The 12,166-nt window shown below is 42.6% G+C and overlaps 1 protein-coding gene across 9 annotated transcripts in view; it reads left to right on the forward strand.

Moving 5' to 3' along the window:
• Positions 1–12,166, forward strand: part of DOCK3 (dedicator of cytokinesis 3) — a 448,733-nt gene that overhangs the window by 335,591 nt on the left and 100,976 nt on the right. For all 9 annotated transcript variants that reach the window (XM_087431091.1, XM_087431098.1, XM_087431092.1 and 6 more), the window contains 5 exons: positions 7,870–7,994; positions 9,503–9,665; positions 10,152–10,258; positions 10,836–11,007; positions 11,363–11,460. In XM_087431091.1, coding sequence (XP_087287217.1) covers positions 7,870–7,994; positions 9,503–9,665; positions 10,152–10,258; positions 10,836–11,007; positions 11,363–11,460 — 665 coding nt within the window. The remainder of the gene's footprint in view (positions 1–7,869; positions 7,995–9,502; positions 9,666–10,151; positions 10,259–10,835; positions 11,008–11,362; positions 11,461–12,166) is intronic.

The raw sequence follows: 12,166 nt of genomic DNA on the forward strand, positions 1-12,166 counted from the left end.
GCAGGAAAGACTAGAGCAGGACAGTTATTCCAGGTGAACAAGTTGAATTTAACACTGTTCCCATTGACTCACTTGTCAGAAATTAGCCAAAATAAAACTTTAAAGAAAACTGTCAGCCAAAAGACTGTAAACTGAAAGGAATGATTTAAAACTTCTTGCTCAAGAAGGGGCTGTACCGTTCTCCAGACCATGTCTAAGCCCGCAGAGATGTACTGCCACCTCCACGTCTTTCTCTAATTCTTAGCTTTCCTGGAAAATCTATTCCCTGGAGTCAGTAGAAATACAGAATTCTGTCATGGCTCTGTGGGAATTACATTTTAACTTGTTTTCTAAGCCTTGAATTTTTAAGGTTATCATTTATTGTGGGCAATATGGGCCGAGTTTCGTATTAGTTAAATGGTCTTCAGTCTTATCAGAAGAAATTTGCCCTTTGATTTAGTGTGTTCTAGCTGATGACTACGTTTTTCCTAAAGCAGTAGTTCTCTAACTTTAGTATGTATCTGAATCACTTGCGGGGATTGGAAACAGAGATTGCTAGGCCCACGGCAAGAGTTTCTAAAGATTTTTTTTTTTTTTAAGATTTTATTTATTTTATTCTTTTCCCCCCAAAGCCCCAGTAGATAGTTGTATGTCATAGCTGCACATCCTTCCAGTTGCCGTATGTGGGACTCAGCCTCAGGATGGACGGAGAAGTGGTGCCTCGATGCGCACCCGGGATCCGAACCCAGGCCACCAGCATTGCAGCGCGCGCGCACTTAACCACCAAGCCACAGGGCCGGCCCAAGAGTTTCTGATACACTAGGATTGGGGTGGGACCTGACAATTTGCATTCCTCGCAAGCTCTCTAGTGATGGTGATGCTGCTGGTTTGGCACCCCCTTTGAAAACCATGACCTAGAGAGTACTCTGCTTTATGGGGCCCGCTCTGTAGCCTAGTGGTTAAGTTCAGCGCCCTCTGCTTCGGCAGCCTGGGTTCGGTTCCTGGGCACGGACCTACACCACTAGGTGGCGGTCGTGCTGTGGCGGCAACCCACATACAAAATAGAGGAAAGTTGGCACAGATGTTAGCTCAGGGCAAATCTTCCTCAGCAAAAGAAATAAAAAAGAGAGAGAGTACTCTGCTTTAGAGATGCTTTGCCTCTCCCTGAGTAAGACCTGGCACAAGTACTGCTCCTTTCTGAGTTGCCCTGAACTTGTCCATTAGAAGGCACCTATGCAGGTATGGCATCCCTCTAAGGGACTCGCTGACTCTTGCCCTTGTGCTCAGAAATACACTGTGTCCTTTGCTTTGACCCCTGATAAAAAGTGCATGCTTCATCGCTGACCTGCAGGTGATATTTTTTTCTCTTTTCCTGTTTGTCTTAATTGTTCTTGTTTCTCTCTGTGCTGTCCCCTCATTCTCGCCCCTTTCTTTCTGGTGCAGAGATGAAGATAGTTGGGTGTAAGTTCCTGCTTTTGTGTGTCCTGTCTGCTTTTTGCCTGCTTTGTTTCCATCTTCATTTGTTTCATGGAATGTTGCAATACTGGGATGGGGTCTCATGTACATTATTAATCCTTCATCAGCCTCACCTTTTGGAGTAACGGACAAGATGTAAAAAGAGAAGCTACCAGCCCAGAAGACTGTGTATTACTTTGGGTGTTCATTAAGATCTGAGGAAACTAAGGACATACAGGAATGTTTAGAATAACAAGCTTAACAAGCCCTAGGTGTATAGCTACAGGAAAAGATTTTTATGAGACAGATCAGCTACTCCCATTGAAAAGAAAATGAGTAGTGCTTATCTCAAACTACAAAGAATCAGAAAGGCAGAAAGGTTCTCTTTTCAGCTCTGCTGGACACATCTCATACAAAGGGCAAATACATATAGACATGACTTTTGAAAGAAAGCTCTCCTCAAGGGGAGTGATGACAGTATTTACCACAAGTATATTCATAGGACTGTGGTTAGACTGAGTGTCAAATGAGGCTTTAGCAGTATCTCTAAGGGATAGTTAAGGAATGATCACATCTGGCCCCCAACAGATTGGAAGATCATCACGTCCCTGACCCAAGAAATGAATTACCATGTATAGTAATGTCACACTATACCCATTCCTGTCCTCTTGTTAGAGCAGAGAACATCACTGACTTTGTAACAATAGAAACCAGTAGAAGTGCGACACTGAAAACATGGTTAGAAAAATAAAGAACTTATCTCTTTCCTGGATACTCTAAACAAGTCCTCCCAAGTTGTCTTTTTATTTTTTTATCTCTTCCTCAAAATAATGACTACAACAAAGTAAAACATTGGTCATATGCCTGGAACTGTCCAAGTTGAATGGTTGTTAATGTCTCCACTTCTCCATGAATGCTGTCAAGAGACTTCACTCCTGTTCTGCCAATAAATAGAATTGGCACTGTCCCAAGCAGGCTGCTGTGTCTGCTGGAAAAAAGTTAGTTCTAGTTTTATATGGTCTTAAGGGAAAGAAAGCGCTATCCACAGAAGCTCCTCCTAATCCTATCTAGAAGTAGACAACATATAAATAATATAGTATTAAATACTATTATCCTTGAACCCCAAGCCTCCTAATATGTGGTGTGAGTAATTTATACAGAGGGAACATGAATATAATAAAGAATCCAAACAAGACTGAGTGCCCACACCTGTGTGGCTATCCTGTCCCATTTCTCCTGGGATGGAATTCCACATAGGCTGGAACCATTTGGCCCAAAAACTCCAAGTAAGGCTGGAGTGTCTGGCAAGAGATTCTCTTGCTAACAGATGCTTTGGTTTTTGAGCTGGACCTCAGAGGTTCAGAAACCTTTATGGAGACTGCTGTCAAAAGAGACCGGCAAACATGTTGTGAACTTTGTTTCTCCAGAGTCATACTAGGCTGCAGGTCTTCAGAGGATCAGACCTGACCACTGAGGCATACAGTTCTGTCACTGCTGGATGTAGCTCTATCACAGTGCTCCCCAGCCCCCTAAGATTTCTGGTAGCTGAAAAGCACTGTTTCCTTCTAAGACCTCTCACTCTGTAAGGACTCCAGAATGATTCAGGCCAAACCCTGATATAATAAGATAGCCTCAGGTTCATTACCTTGCTCCTTCCCAGCGGCTATTTGTGTAGACTTATAGGAATCTGGATTTTTGATTTGTGGTTCCAGTGTAGTGAAGCTGTTCTTGACACAAACACTCCAAGTGGAGCATCAGCAAACTATAGCCCACGGGCCAAATCCAGCTAGCAACCTATTTTTGTACTACCTGCCAGCTAAAAATGGTTTTTTACATTTTAGAAGGGTTATGAAAACAAAGAACATGTGACAGAGACCTGTGTGACCCACAAAGTGGGTCTAAAATACTATTTGGCCTCTTACAGAAAAAGTTTGCCAACCTCTGCGTACTCTTAAGTCCCTAGTTCCCTGACATGCAGCTATACCAACAGCTGGCATTGACTACTGTGTGAAACTGTGAAAGGGACAGAGACTATTTATTCTCAGGCCCTTTTACAAGAGCAGCCTCATTCATTCATCTTTGCATTCAAGCAACTCGGTTGCTTGTCAGCCGAGCACTAAACGCTCAGAGATGTAAGGCGTTGCTGATGCTATTAAGATGCACTGCCAACCTTAGGAAGCAGAGGACACCTAACAAAGGGAGGCAGGGCTGCCCCCAACATACCTACTCCCACTCCACGCAGAAAAACCTCCTCCTCCCATGCCCCTTCCAGCACTCCTCCATGCTGCCTAAGAGCTGCACAGCCCCCAACCCCCAGCCAAACTTCATCAGCATCTTCCCAGCAGAGCCCCCATGTTCTGGTCCCCTGGTGTTAAACCCTGGAAAGCATCAGAATCATCTGGGGATTTTTTTTTAATGTATGTACACAACCCCAGCCAAGACCCACTGGAATCTCAAGGGGTGGATGCTAGAGATCTAGTTTTAACAAGCTCCCTAGGTGATTAAAACACAGTCAGCCAGGCAGTGGTCTGCAAACTAACCTCAGAAACCACTGCTCAGGCCTTGTCTTTCCCATCCTCATTGTAATGTGCCTGTCTTCATCCCTTTTCTGGTAATATTTCCTGGTAATTAGTGTCAAACTTTACAGGAGCCTCCTGGACATAGTGCCTTAACACAAAGACATGATTCCACTGGTAGACTTTGTGAACATGTAACTGCAACAGGAACAGCTTAAGAGCAGGGAACCCTGGGAGGCTATCTTTAAGGCAGGCCTTGGTCATTAGATCCCTGGAGATTTTCACATTTGCTTCTTCTTAGGTTTTCTTCTAGTTCCAGGAGAATTAGTGGAGAGCTCAATTTAAATGATCCCCCAGAGAACTTTTGACAAGAAGGCCCTAGCAGCGTTAACTATCACAAAGTCCTGTTCTCAAAATTGAGGCCATAATTTGCAAAATTGCAACCCATAAGGCCGCCTGACACTTATTCTGACTGAGAACAGCCCTGGTCTAGGCAAGTCTGTTCTCCAAATAAAGAGCAGCCAAAGATCTGATGAAATCAAGCTGCTTCAGTCTGTAACTCAGAGGGTACAGTTACTTGTATTGATAAATTTTCTCAGCTAGGTGATCGCCAAAGGCATTCTGTTTACATAGAAAATTTTAAAAGAATGAAAATCTAGGAATATCTAGCTTAGCCCTTCCATTTGAAATTGGCATTTTGGTTTAAAATGCCCTGGAGGAGCTGCCCAGAAACTATAAGCTCACTCTGTAAAACCAAAACAGACCAAATTCTGTCATTATCAATCTCCAAGACAATGCCCAGTTTTGTATTAATATTCTATATCATATATTGCTAGGAAAAGTTTGAAATGTTTCATTTGAATGATATGTTTATTGTAACATGTTTAACTGTGTATAGAGGCACAGAAATTAAGAATGTTTGTACAACTTAGAATTCTGTTGCTGGTAGCCACCATCTGCTTTTAAAAGCCATGTGGTGATGTACACCTGAAATTTATATAATGTTATAAACCAATGTTACCTCAATAAAAAAAAAAGTCCAATATCATCTAATTCCTATTAAAATCATTTGAATAGTTATTATAATAAAAGGTAAAATCTATAGTGATGATAAGAACTGTTTTTGTCATTGAATCTCAAGTGGAAAGATATTTTGGATTTGTTCTAATAATATTCCAAATAAAAAGGGTTATAATTCTTTTTTATTTACTTATTTATTTATTTTTCCCCCAAAGCCCCAGTAGATAGTTGTATGTTACAGTTGCACATCCTTCTAGTTGTTGTATGTGGGACGCGACCTCAGCATGGCCGGAGAAGCATTGCGTCGGTGCGCGCCCGGGATCCGAACCTGGGCCGCCAGCATCGGAGTGTGAGCACTTAACCACTAAGCCGCAGGGCCGGCCCAAGGATTATAATTCTTAAAATAAAAATAAATAAATAAATAAATAAAGCCACACAGGTTATCTTGAGAATAACTTCCAGAGAGTGCTGATTTAAAGCAGGGTAATATTTAAACAAAGCACCTGTTCTTTAGCTTAGACATTAAAATTGTCTAGACTATTCACTTTTTGCCAAATCAGCCTAGAAATTGAATAATTACTTAAATTCCATAGAAAAGCTAATGTGTAACTAAAAGGCTTTTATCAAAAGAAAGCTTTGAGATGTCTGTTTCAGTTGTTAAAATTCAAGGTATAGGGCTGGCCCCGTGGCTTAGCGGTTAGGTGCGCATGCTCCGCTACTGGCGGCCCGGGTTCAGATCCCGGGCGCACACCGATGCACTGCTTCTCCGGCCATGTTGAGGCTGCGTCCCACATACAGCAACTAGAAGGATGTGCAACTATGACATACAGCTATCTACTGGGGCTTTGGGGAAGAAAAAAAAGGAGGATTGGCAATAGATGTTAGCTCAGAGCCGGTCTTCCTCAGCAAAAAGAGGAGGATTAGCATGGATGTTAGCTCAGGGCTGATCTTCCTCACAAAAAACAAACAAACAAAAAATTAAAAAAAAAAAATTCAAAGTATAACCACCTCTGATTTATCCTATTATAATAGCAATACCTCATAGTAAAGTTTCCAGCTAATTTTGAATTTTACTTTCAAGACTGATTTTATTCAGCCTGTGTCCTGACAGTAGCAAACTGATGGATTTGAGTTTCCCTTCTTCTTCTGCTTGCCTTCCCTACCCTACCTGTATACCTGAGTGCTATTTTAATGATATTTAATGAGGGCCCAAACAGGAATGTCCAAAGGAGCCAAATTAAAGTTCCAAACTCATCAGAATTCAAAGTACAGGCTCTCCTCAACCCAAAAGGAAAGTCTGTGTGGATTGCAAGGATGGACACCCTGATGGCTGTCCCACCTACCCAGCCGTTGCATTTCTATGTGATTTTCAGAACACATTTTCCTCTTCCCTTCTTGGTAGCTTCAGGGCTGTATGTTTGGGGAGCAGGATGGCTTTCACTGATTAGAGAAAGTTCTCTGGGCTGTCAGAGAATACTTAATTGCTTTTCATGGACTGCTCTTCCCCACTTGAGCCAAAGTATTTTGAGAACTTCATTACGTGACCAAATAACCATGATTTCACTCTTGGGATAAGAAGGCAACCTGAAGAATAGAAGGTCTGGTCATGAAGACCCCAGAAGCCCAAGATATATGCCAGTCCTGGTCTATCACTGTTTCATACATAAGAGACATTAAAACACTTCCACAATTAGAGAGGTAGTCAGTGCAGAAAAGAGGCCATCATCATATATCTGACCAAACCAGAAAGCTCACTTGCTAACCAAAAACAAAACCTGTTTAATGTCATTGTGATTCCAAGTAATGAACATATTTAGATGTGCCAGTTTTTCTAAGACCTGAAGCGGAAAGAATTTCTGGCTTCTGAATTGGCTTGCTTTGCAAGGATGTTTTTCCATCACCTCTCAATTTCAGGCTGCTAACACATCTTCACTTTGGCCTTACCTGTTTTGCTTTGCCATTTTCTTCCTTTGAAGATTTTCTTCCCACAGCCTTCACTGTATTTTTTTGGAATTCAAAAGCTCTTCTTTAGAATGTGTGAATAAAACTGGTCGTGTTACAGATTTAGAAGCTAAGAGCAGCCTAAATAAGCTCTTCTTACATATGGACACACCCATCCTCCCTAAAAAGGGAGAAGTGACTTAGGTCATTTTAGACTTGCAATTTGAGCTTCTCCTGCCCAGTCTTAAGCAGCAGATATGGGCAAAGTGGACTGGAGTCAGAGCACAGGGAAGCAACAAGAGGACAACAGATTGTTGCCCCAGTACTCTACCACCTGTGCTTCTGGTAGGTCATCTGCTCCCAGAGCACTTGCAGCTAAAAGAAGAAAAATTAACAGGTAGTCCAGTGCCCTCTCCTGGCACTCCAGCAGGGAATAGGATTTAGAGTTAAGCCTCCAGAAGTGAAAAGTAGTGTACTATCCTCTAGTTAGAAGGGTTGAGTGTTGCAAAAAGAAAACTTAGAAATAAGAAACTACTTTTTTTTTTTGAGGGAAAGGAGGAGGGATTAGTAGTTAAAACATAGACATGATTAAAATAAGTGTTATTCCTGTTGATTCTAAAATCTTTCCTCTTTGGAAGGCTTAGATTATAGCTATTCTGGAGGCGAGAGAGACTGAGCAGTCACCTATAATCTGAGAGAAGGTTCTCTGCCCTGTCATTTCCCACCCTGGACAAGCTGTGGTGAACAGCTTTAGGATTCAAACTGAGAGAGCACATGACTAACCAACCTGAATACTGCTGCACTGATATGGGTAGAATGTCCATCGTTATTAACCAAGCTTGGAATGTCCTGAGCACACACTTGAACCCTGGAGGATCCAAATGCTAGCCTGGTCCTCCATGCAAATGGGGCAGTATGGCTTCTTGGTCATGAAGACATGGCATTTCTTTCCCCACAGGTGATATCCGCAATGACCTTTACCTAACCCTGGAGAAGGGGGATTTTGAGAGAGGGGGAAAGAGTGTACAAAAGAACATTGAAGTGACCATGTATGTGCTTTATGCAGATGGAGAAATATTGAAGGTAAGGCTTGCCATTCAGTTTGGAATGGAGGCTAATCCTATAATAATTCTAGTACTTCTGTGGACTTTGTTCAAAGACCCTTTCTCCTCAGGCGGGACTGAACTCAAATCACCCCATATACATTCTTCTCTGCCTTTTCCTTTCTTCCAGGAAACCCCGCAGTACACTTTGATAATGACTTCCAGTGTCATACAGCCCTTTTAGAAATTCTTCCTACTGTCTGACCTGAATCCTTCCTGCTCCCATTTAGACCTATTCCCTCTAGTTCTGTCCTATATGTTACTTCTTCTGTCATTCTTTCTAGCATTAAGCTGCCTACTTTTGGTAACTGTTATTAGGTCCCACACTTTTTGTTTCTTGAGCTAATACAGAAAACTATATTTGCTCCTTGGTCAAGGATGGGACTTAGGCACTCACTTGCTGGTACCAAATTATGTGACAAGGAACAGTAGCAGACTCAGGCCCTAAAAGATTATTTCCAGTCAATGCAGTGCAAAGATCCTCTGTCACTCTTCATTGAAAGCAAGGAGCTGGAGTGCTGTTTTTCTATTGTCAGTATATAGTTTTTCCCTCAGTCATGTCATGGTGAAGTCCCTGGCAAAAAATTTGCATAGCACTTGGTAGAAGGCAAATAAGTCTTTTATAAACCTTGCTTCTATATGTTGGCAACAGAATAGGAATGATCATCCACGTTTTACTGAAGGGAAAAGGTAAAATTAGTCCAAGTCATCCCCTAAAGCTAGAAAGAAATGGAGGAGAATGTTAAAATGATAGTAGAAACAATGATTTGTGTGTCATTTTAAAAACCCACCTCAAGAACTAAGGCGTGTCCATTGCTTGCATGGATACTGCTGAGGTCAGCAGAGCTGTCAGCTGTTCACACCATCCCGGTGCAGACGGTGCAGACAGACTGCTCCTGATTGTATTGCCTGAAGCTTCCTGTCCTCCAGGGAAAAGGCATGGACAGAACTGCATTTACATGGCAATATCGAGGAACTGGGGTCAAGTGAAATCTGGTCTATCTCATTTATATCTGAGGACAGTCAACCAAGGGACCTAAAATGCCAGTGCAACATTGGGCTGAGGAAGATTAGAAAACAAGCTCTCTCCACTTTATAATTTAATTATTTTTCTGACCTGGTAAAGTGCCATGTACAATTGACTTCTCCCATGGAGTTTATTGTTCCCTTTCTTAGTAAGGATGAAGAGCCTACCTTAGTGATTCACATGCACTCCTCAGCTTCCCTCTAGTTTATTGAGCAGTGTGTGTGCTTTACTTCTGCCCCAAGGAAAACAAGGGGCTTTGTGACTGCTGATTCCTTATACCATCTACACAGTTGTTTCCAAAAGTATTGAATTTAAGTCAAATGAGTTTTCTTATCTTATAGATTTGCCTTGGTGGGAAAATGAGACCTGCACAAAGGAGAAAGTAAGGTGTTTTAGTGACAAAGAGAAATCCAAGGACTCCCTCCAGGAAGGTGACACCTTATTGTGCTTCTCTCTTCCAGGATTGCATCAGCTTGGGTTCAGGAGAGCCAAATAGGAGTTCCTACCACTCCTTCGTCCTCTACCACAGTAATAGTCCTCGCTGGGGAGAAATTATCAAATTGCCTATCCCCATCGACAGATTCCGGGGCTCCCACCTGCGCTTCGAGTTCAGACATTGTTCCAGTGAGTGAGACTTCTCTCCACATTCCTTTGAGGATATGAATATAACTATTTCCTCTCTGAAACAGAATTAAGAGGGTTCTTATTATTGGGGCAAGAAAATGAGGAGTTGTGAATAAATGGGTACTCAGAGATGGGATGTCATCAGAGGCTGCTTTTTCAGACACTGATATTGGCCCTCCTAGTGTCTGACCTGGACACTGGGTAATTGCCAGTGTCATTCCCCTGTGGGTGTTTCCTTTGTTAGTATTAAATTGCTTCTTAAAGAGCCCCTGGTTTATCAAGACCAGCAGTTTAGTTTCCATTTGGGTCTAGGTATCCTGTGTACCTTGAGATATAAATGAAAACTCAGTTCAGTATATTTCTTATCATTCCTGCTACCTAATTAATGAAAGAAGTAAGGGACAAAGAAGTAAAGAGTGTAGGTGATAAGTACAAGGGGGGTTTCTGTAAAAAGCAAGAAAAACTAACACTTGGCTCTGATTGCAGCAAAGGACAAAGGGGAAAAGAAACTCTTTGGCTTTGCATTCTCACCCCTGATGCGGGATGATGGCACCACCCTCTCAGATGATATCCATGAGCTCTATGTGTACAAGGTATGGGGACTGGCTATCTCTCACCCCAACCCCCACTCCCCTGAGGCCACTCTCACACATGGGCCTCAGTTAGGTGGTTTTCATTGGACGGGCCAGAGGATCCAGGGTAGTGCACTGGTGGGTGACAGCAGGACAGCTCTGAGTAGGCTTTTGTCTTCTAAATACAGTGGCCTTCCTCCCACAAGTAATGCCAGCAGGCCCTCTGTTTGCCACCTCCCACTCCACTAGTAATGGAAATCTATTACCAACCCCTCTCTGCCATTGTGGCCTTGGCTAGTACATTTGGAGACCTGCTATTTGAGATCTTGTTTCTGTCAGCTGTCACAGCATAGCTGCCAACCAAGGCTGTCTGCAAACCAGGTGGAGACCACATGCCCTGCTATGTTCTCTTTAAAAGGCATGTGAGCCATTCTGGGGAGTTTCTTAAACAGAAAGCACTCTTCTAAAAGGACCTGAGGCCCAAGGTCCAGCCTCGGAAAGATGAGCACAAATGTCAACTCAGAAATCCCCTGGGACCGGATTTTTAAATGTGGCATGGTTCAGAAAACATACTGTATTCTTTACTTTTGGCCTACAGTGTGATGAGAATAGCACATTTAACAACCATGCTCTGTACCTGGGCCTGCCCTGCTGCAAAGAGGACTACAGTGGCTGCCCTAACATCCCCTCCAGCCTCATCTTCCAGCGTAGCACCAAAGAGTCTTTCTTTATTTCCACACAGCTCTCCTCCACCAAACTCACCCAGAACGGTAGGTGATGGTGCCCTCCACTGTCCTCAGTTGCTGGTTCCACGTTGCTGATGTATATTAAGGGAGACAGAACTTATTGCTTTTTCATATCACAGTGAGGGGATTCTTTGCATTCAAAGATGAATAGATCTCTTGGCAATAGCAGCCTTTGAAGTTTCTCATGGTTTTAGCAGCTCCACAGTATACATCCAGAGTTCACAGATGTGTCTTTGGCCTTGATCTCAGCACTAAAAAGGCTGTTATAATACAGCTATTTCTGTTCCTCTAGATCCCACCTGTTCTTGTCTGGGAGAGTCTGGGCTTCACTTGTCCTTGGCATAGCCAGAGTTCACCATCTTTTGGGCTTGCTTTCTAGTGGACCTCCTTGCTCTGCTGAAATGGAAGGCATTTCCAGACCGTGTCATGGACATCCTAGGGCGGCTCCGGCATGTCAGTGGGGAAGAAATTGTTAAGGTATGGCTTGCACGCAATTTGCACATGCTGCCTGAGCAAGCAGCTAGGCAGAAGGCCTTACTTGCCCTTCTGCCAGTAAGTCTCTAAGTCCATTTTTCAAGATATATAATTAGATGAGTAAGAATAAAGTTTTGTTCCTTTTTTTTTTTTGTTAGCTTCTTTTTTAAAAGTAGGTGTCACAATAGGTTTATTACCTTTTAGAAACTATATTTAAGTTATAAACCCTATTTTCTGACTCGTTTTTCTTCTTAGAAAGCAAAACGATAATTAAAGGGTAATGGTAAGAGCACCCTCTCAGAAACAATCCCAGTGCTTTGTGCTGCCTACATTCCTTTAGGTCTCCTCTTTCTTCCTTCTCTTGCTCATTTTCCTTACTTTGTAACCCTCTTACCACAAACCCAGCCTGATGTCTTTCTGGCTCTACTTGATTATCTATAAGAACTCTAAATACTCTCCATTAACTTGTAGCTGCTGATTTTGCCCAGTCTTTCACTTAGAGTCCATACTAGGGAACCCTTCCTTACTCCCTGCTTCAACTGCTTTCTTCAGGTACCTTGTAACATTTCCCATCTAATGCTTTGAGCAGATTGACAGCAATACTACCAGTCCCCAGTTGTTTTCTGTAGGACTTCTCTGCAGTATGTAGAATATTTGCCCACCTGGTTTTAGCTCAAGAATACCTCCAGGCGCTGCCTGATGGTGAAAG

Source organism: Ceratotherium simum, chromosome 5, assembly GCF_057802395.1.
Source record: "Ceratotherium simum simum isolate JZ-2026a chromosome 5, ASM5780239v1, whole genome shotgun sequence".
In the NCBI taxonomy this organism is placed as follows: domain Eukaryota; kingdom Metazoa; phylum Chordata; class Mammalia; order Perissodactyla; family Rhinocerotidae; genus Ceratotherium; species Ceratotherium simum.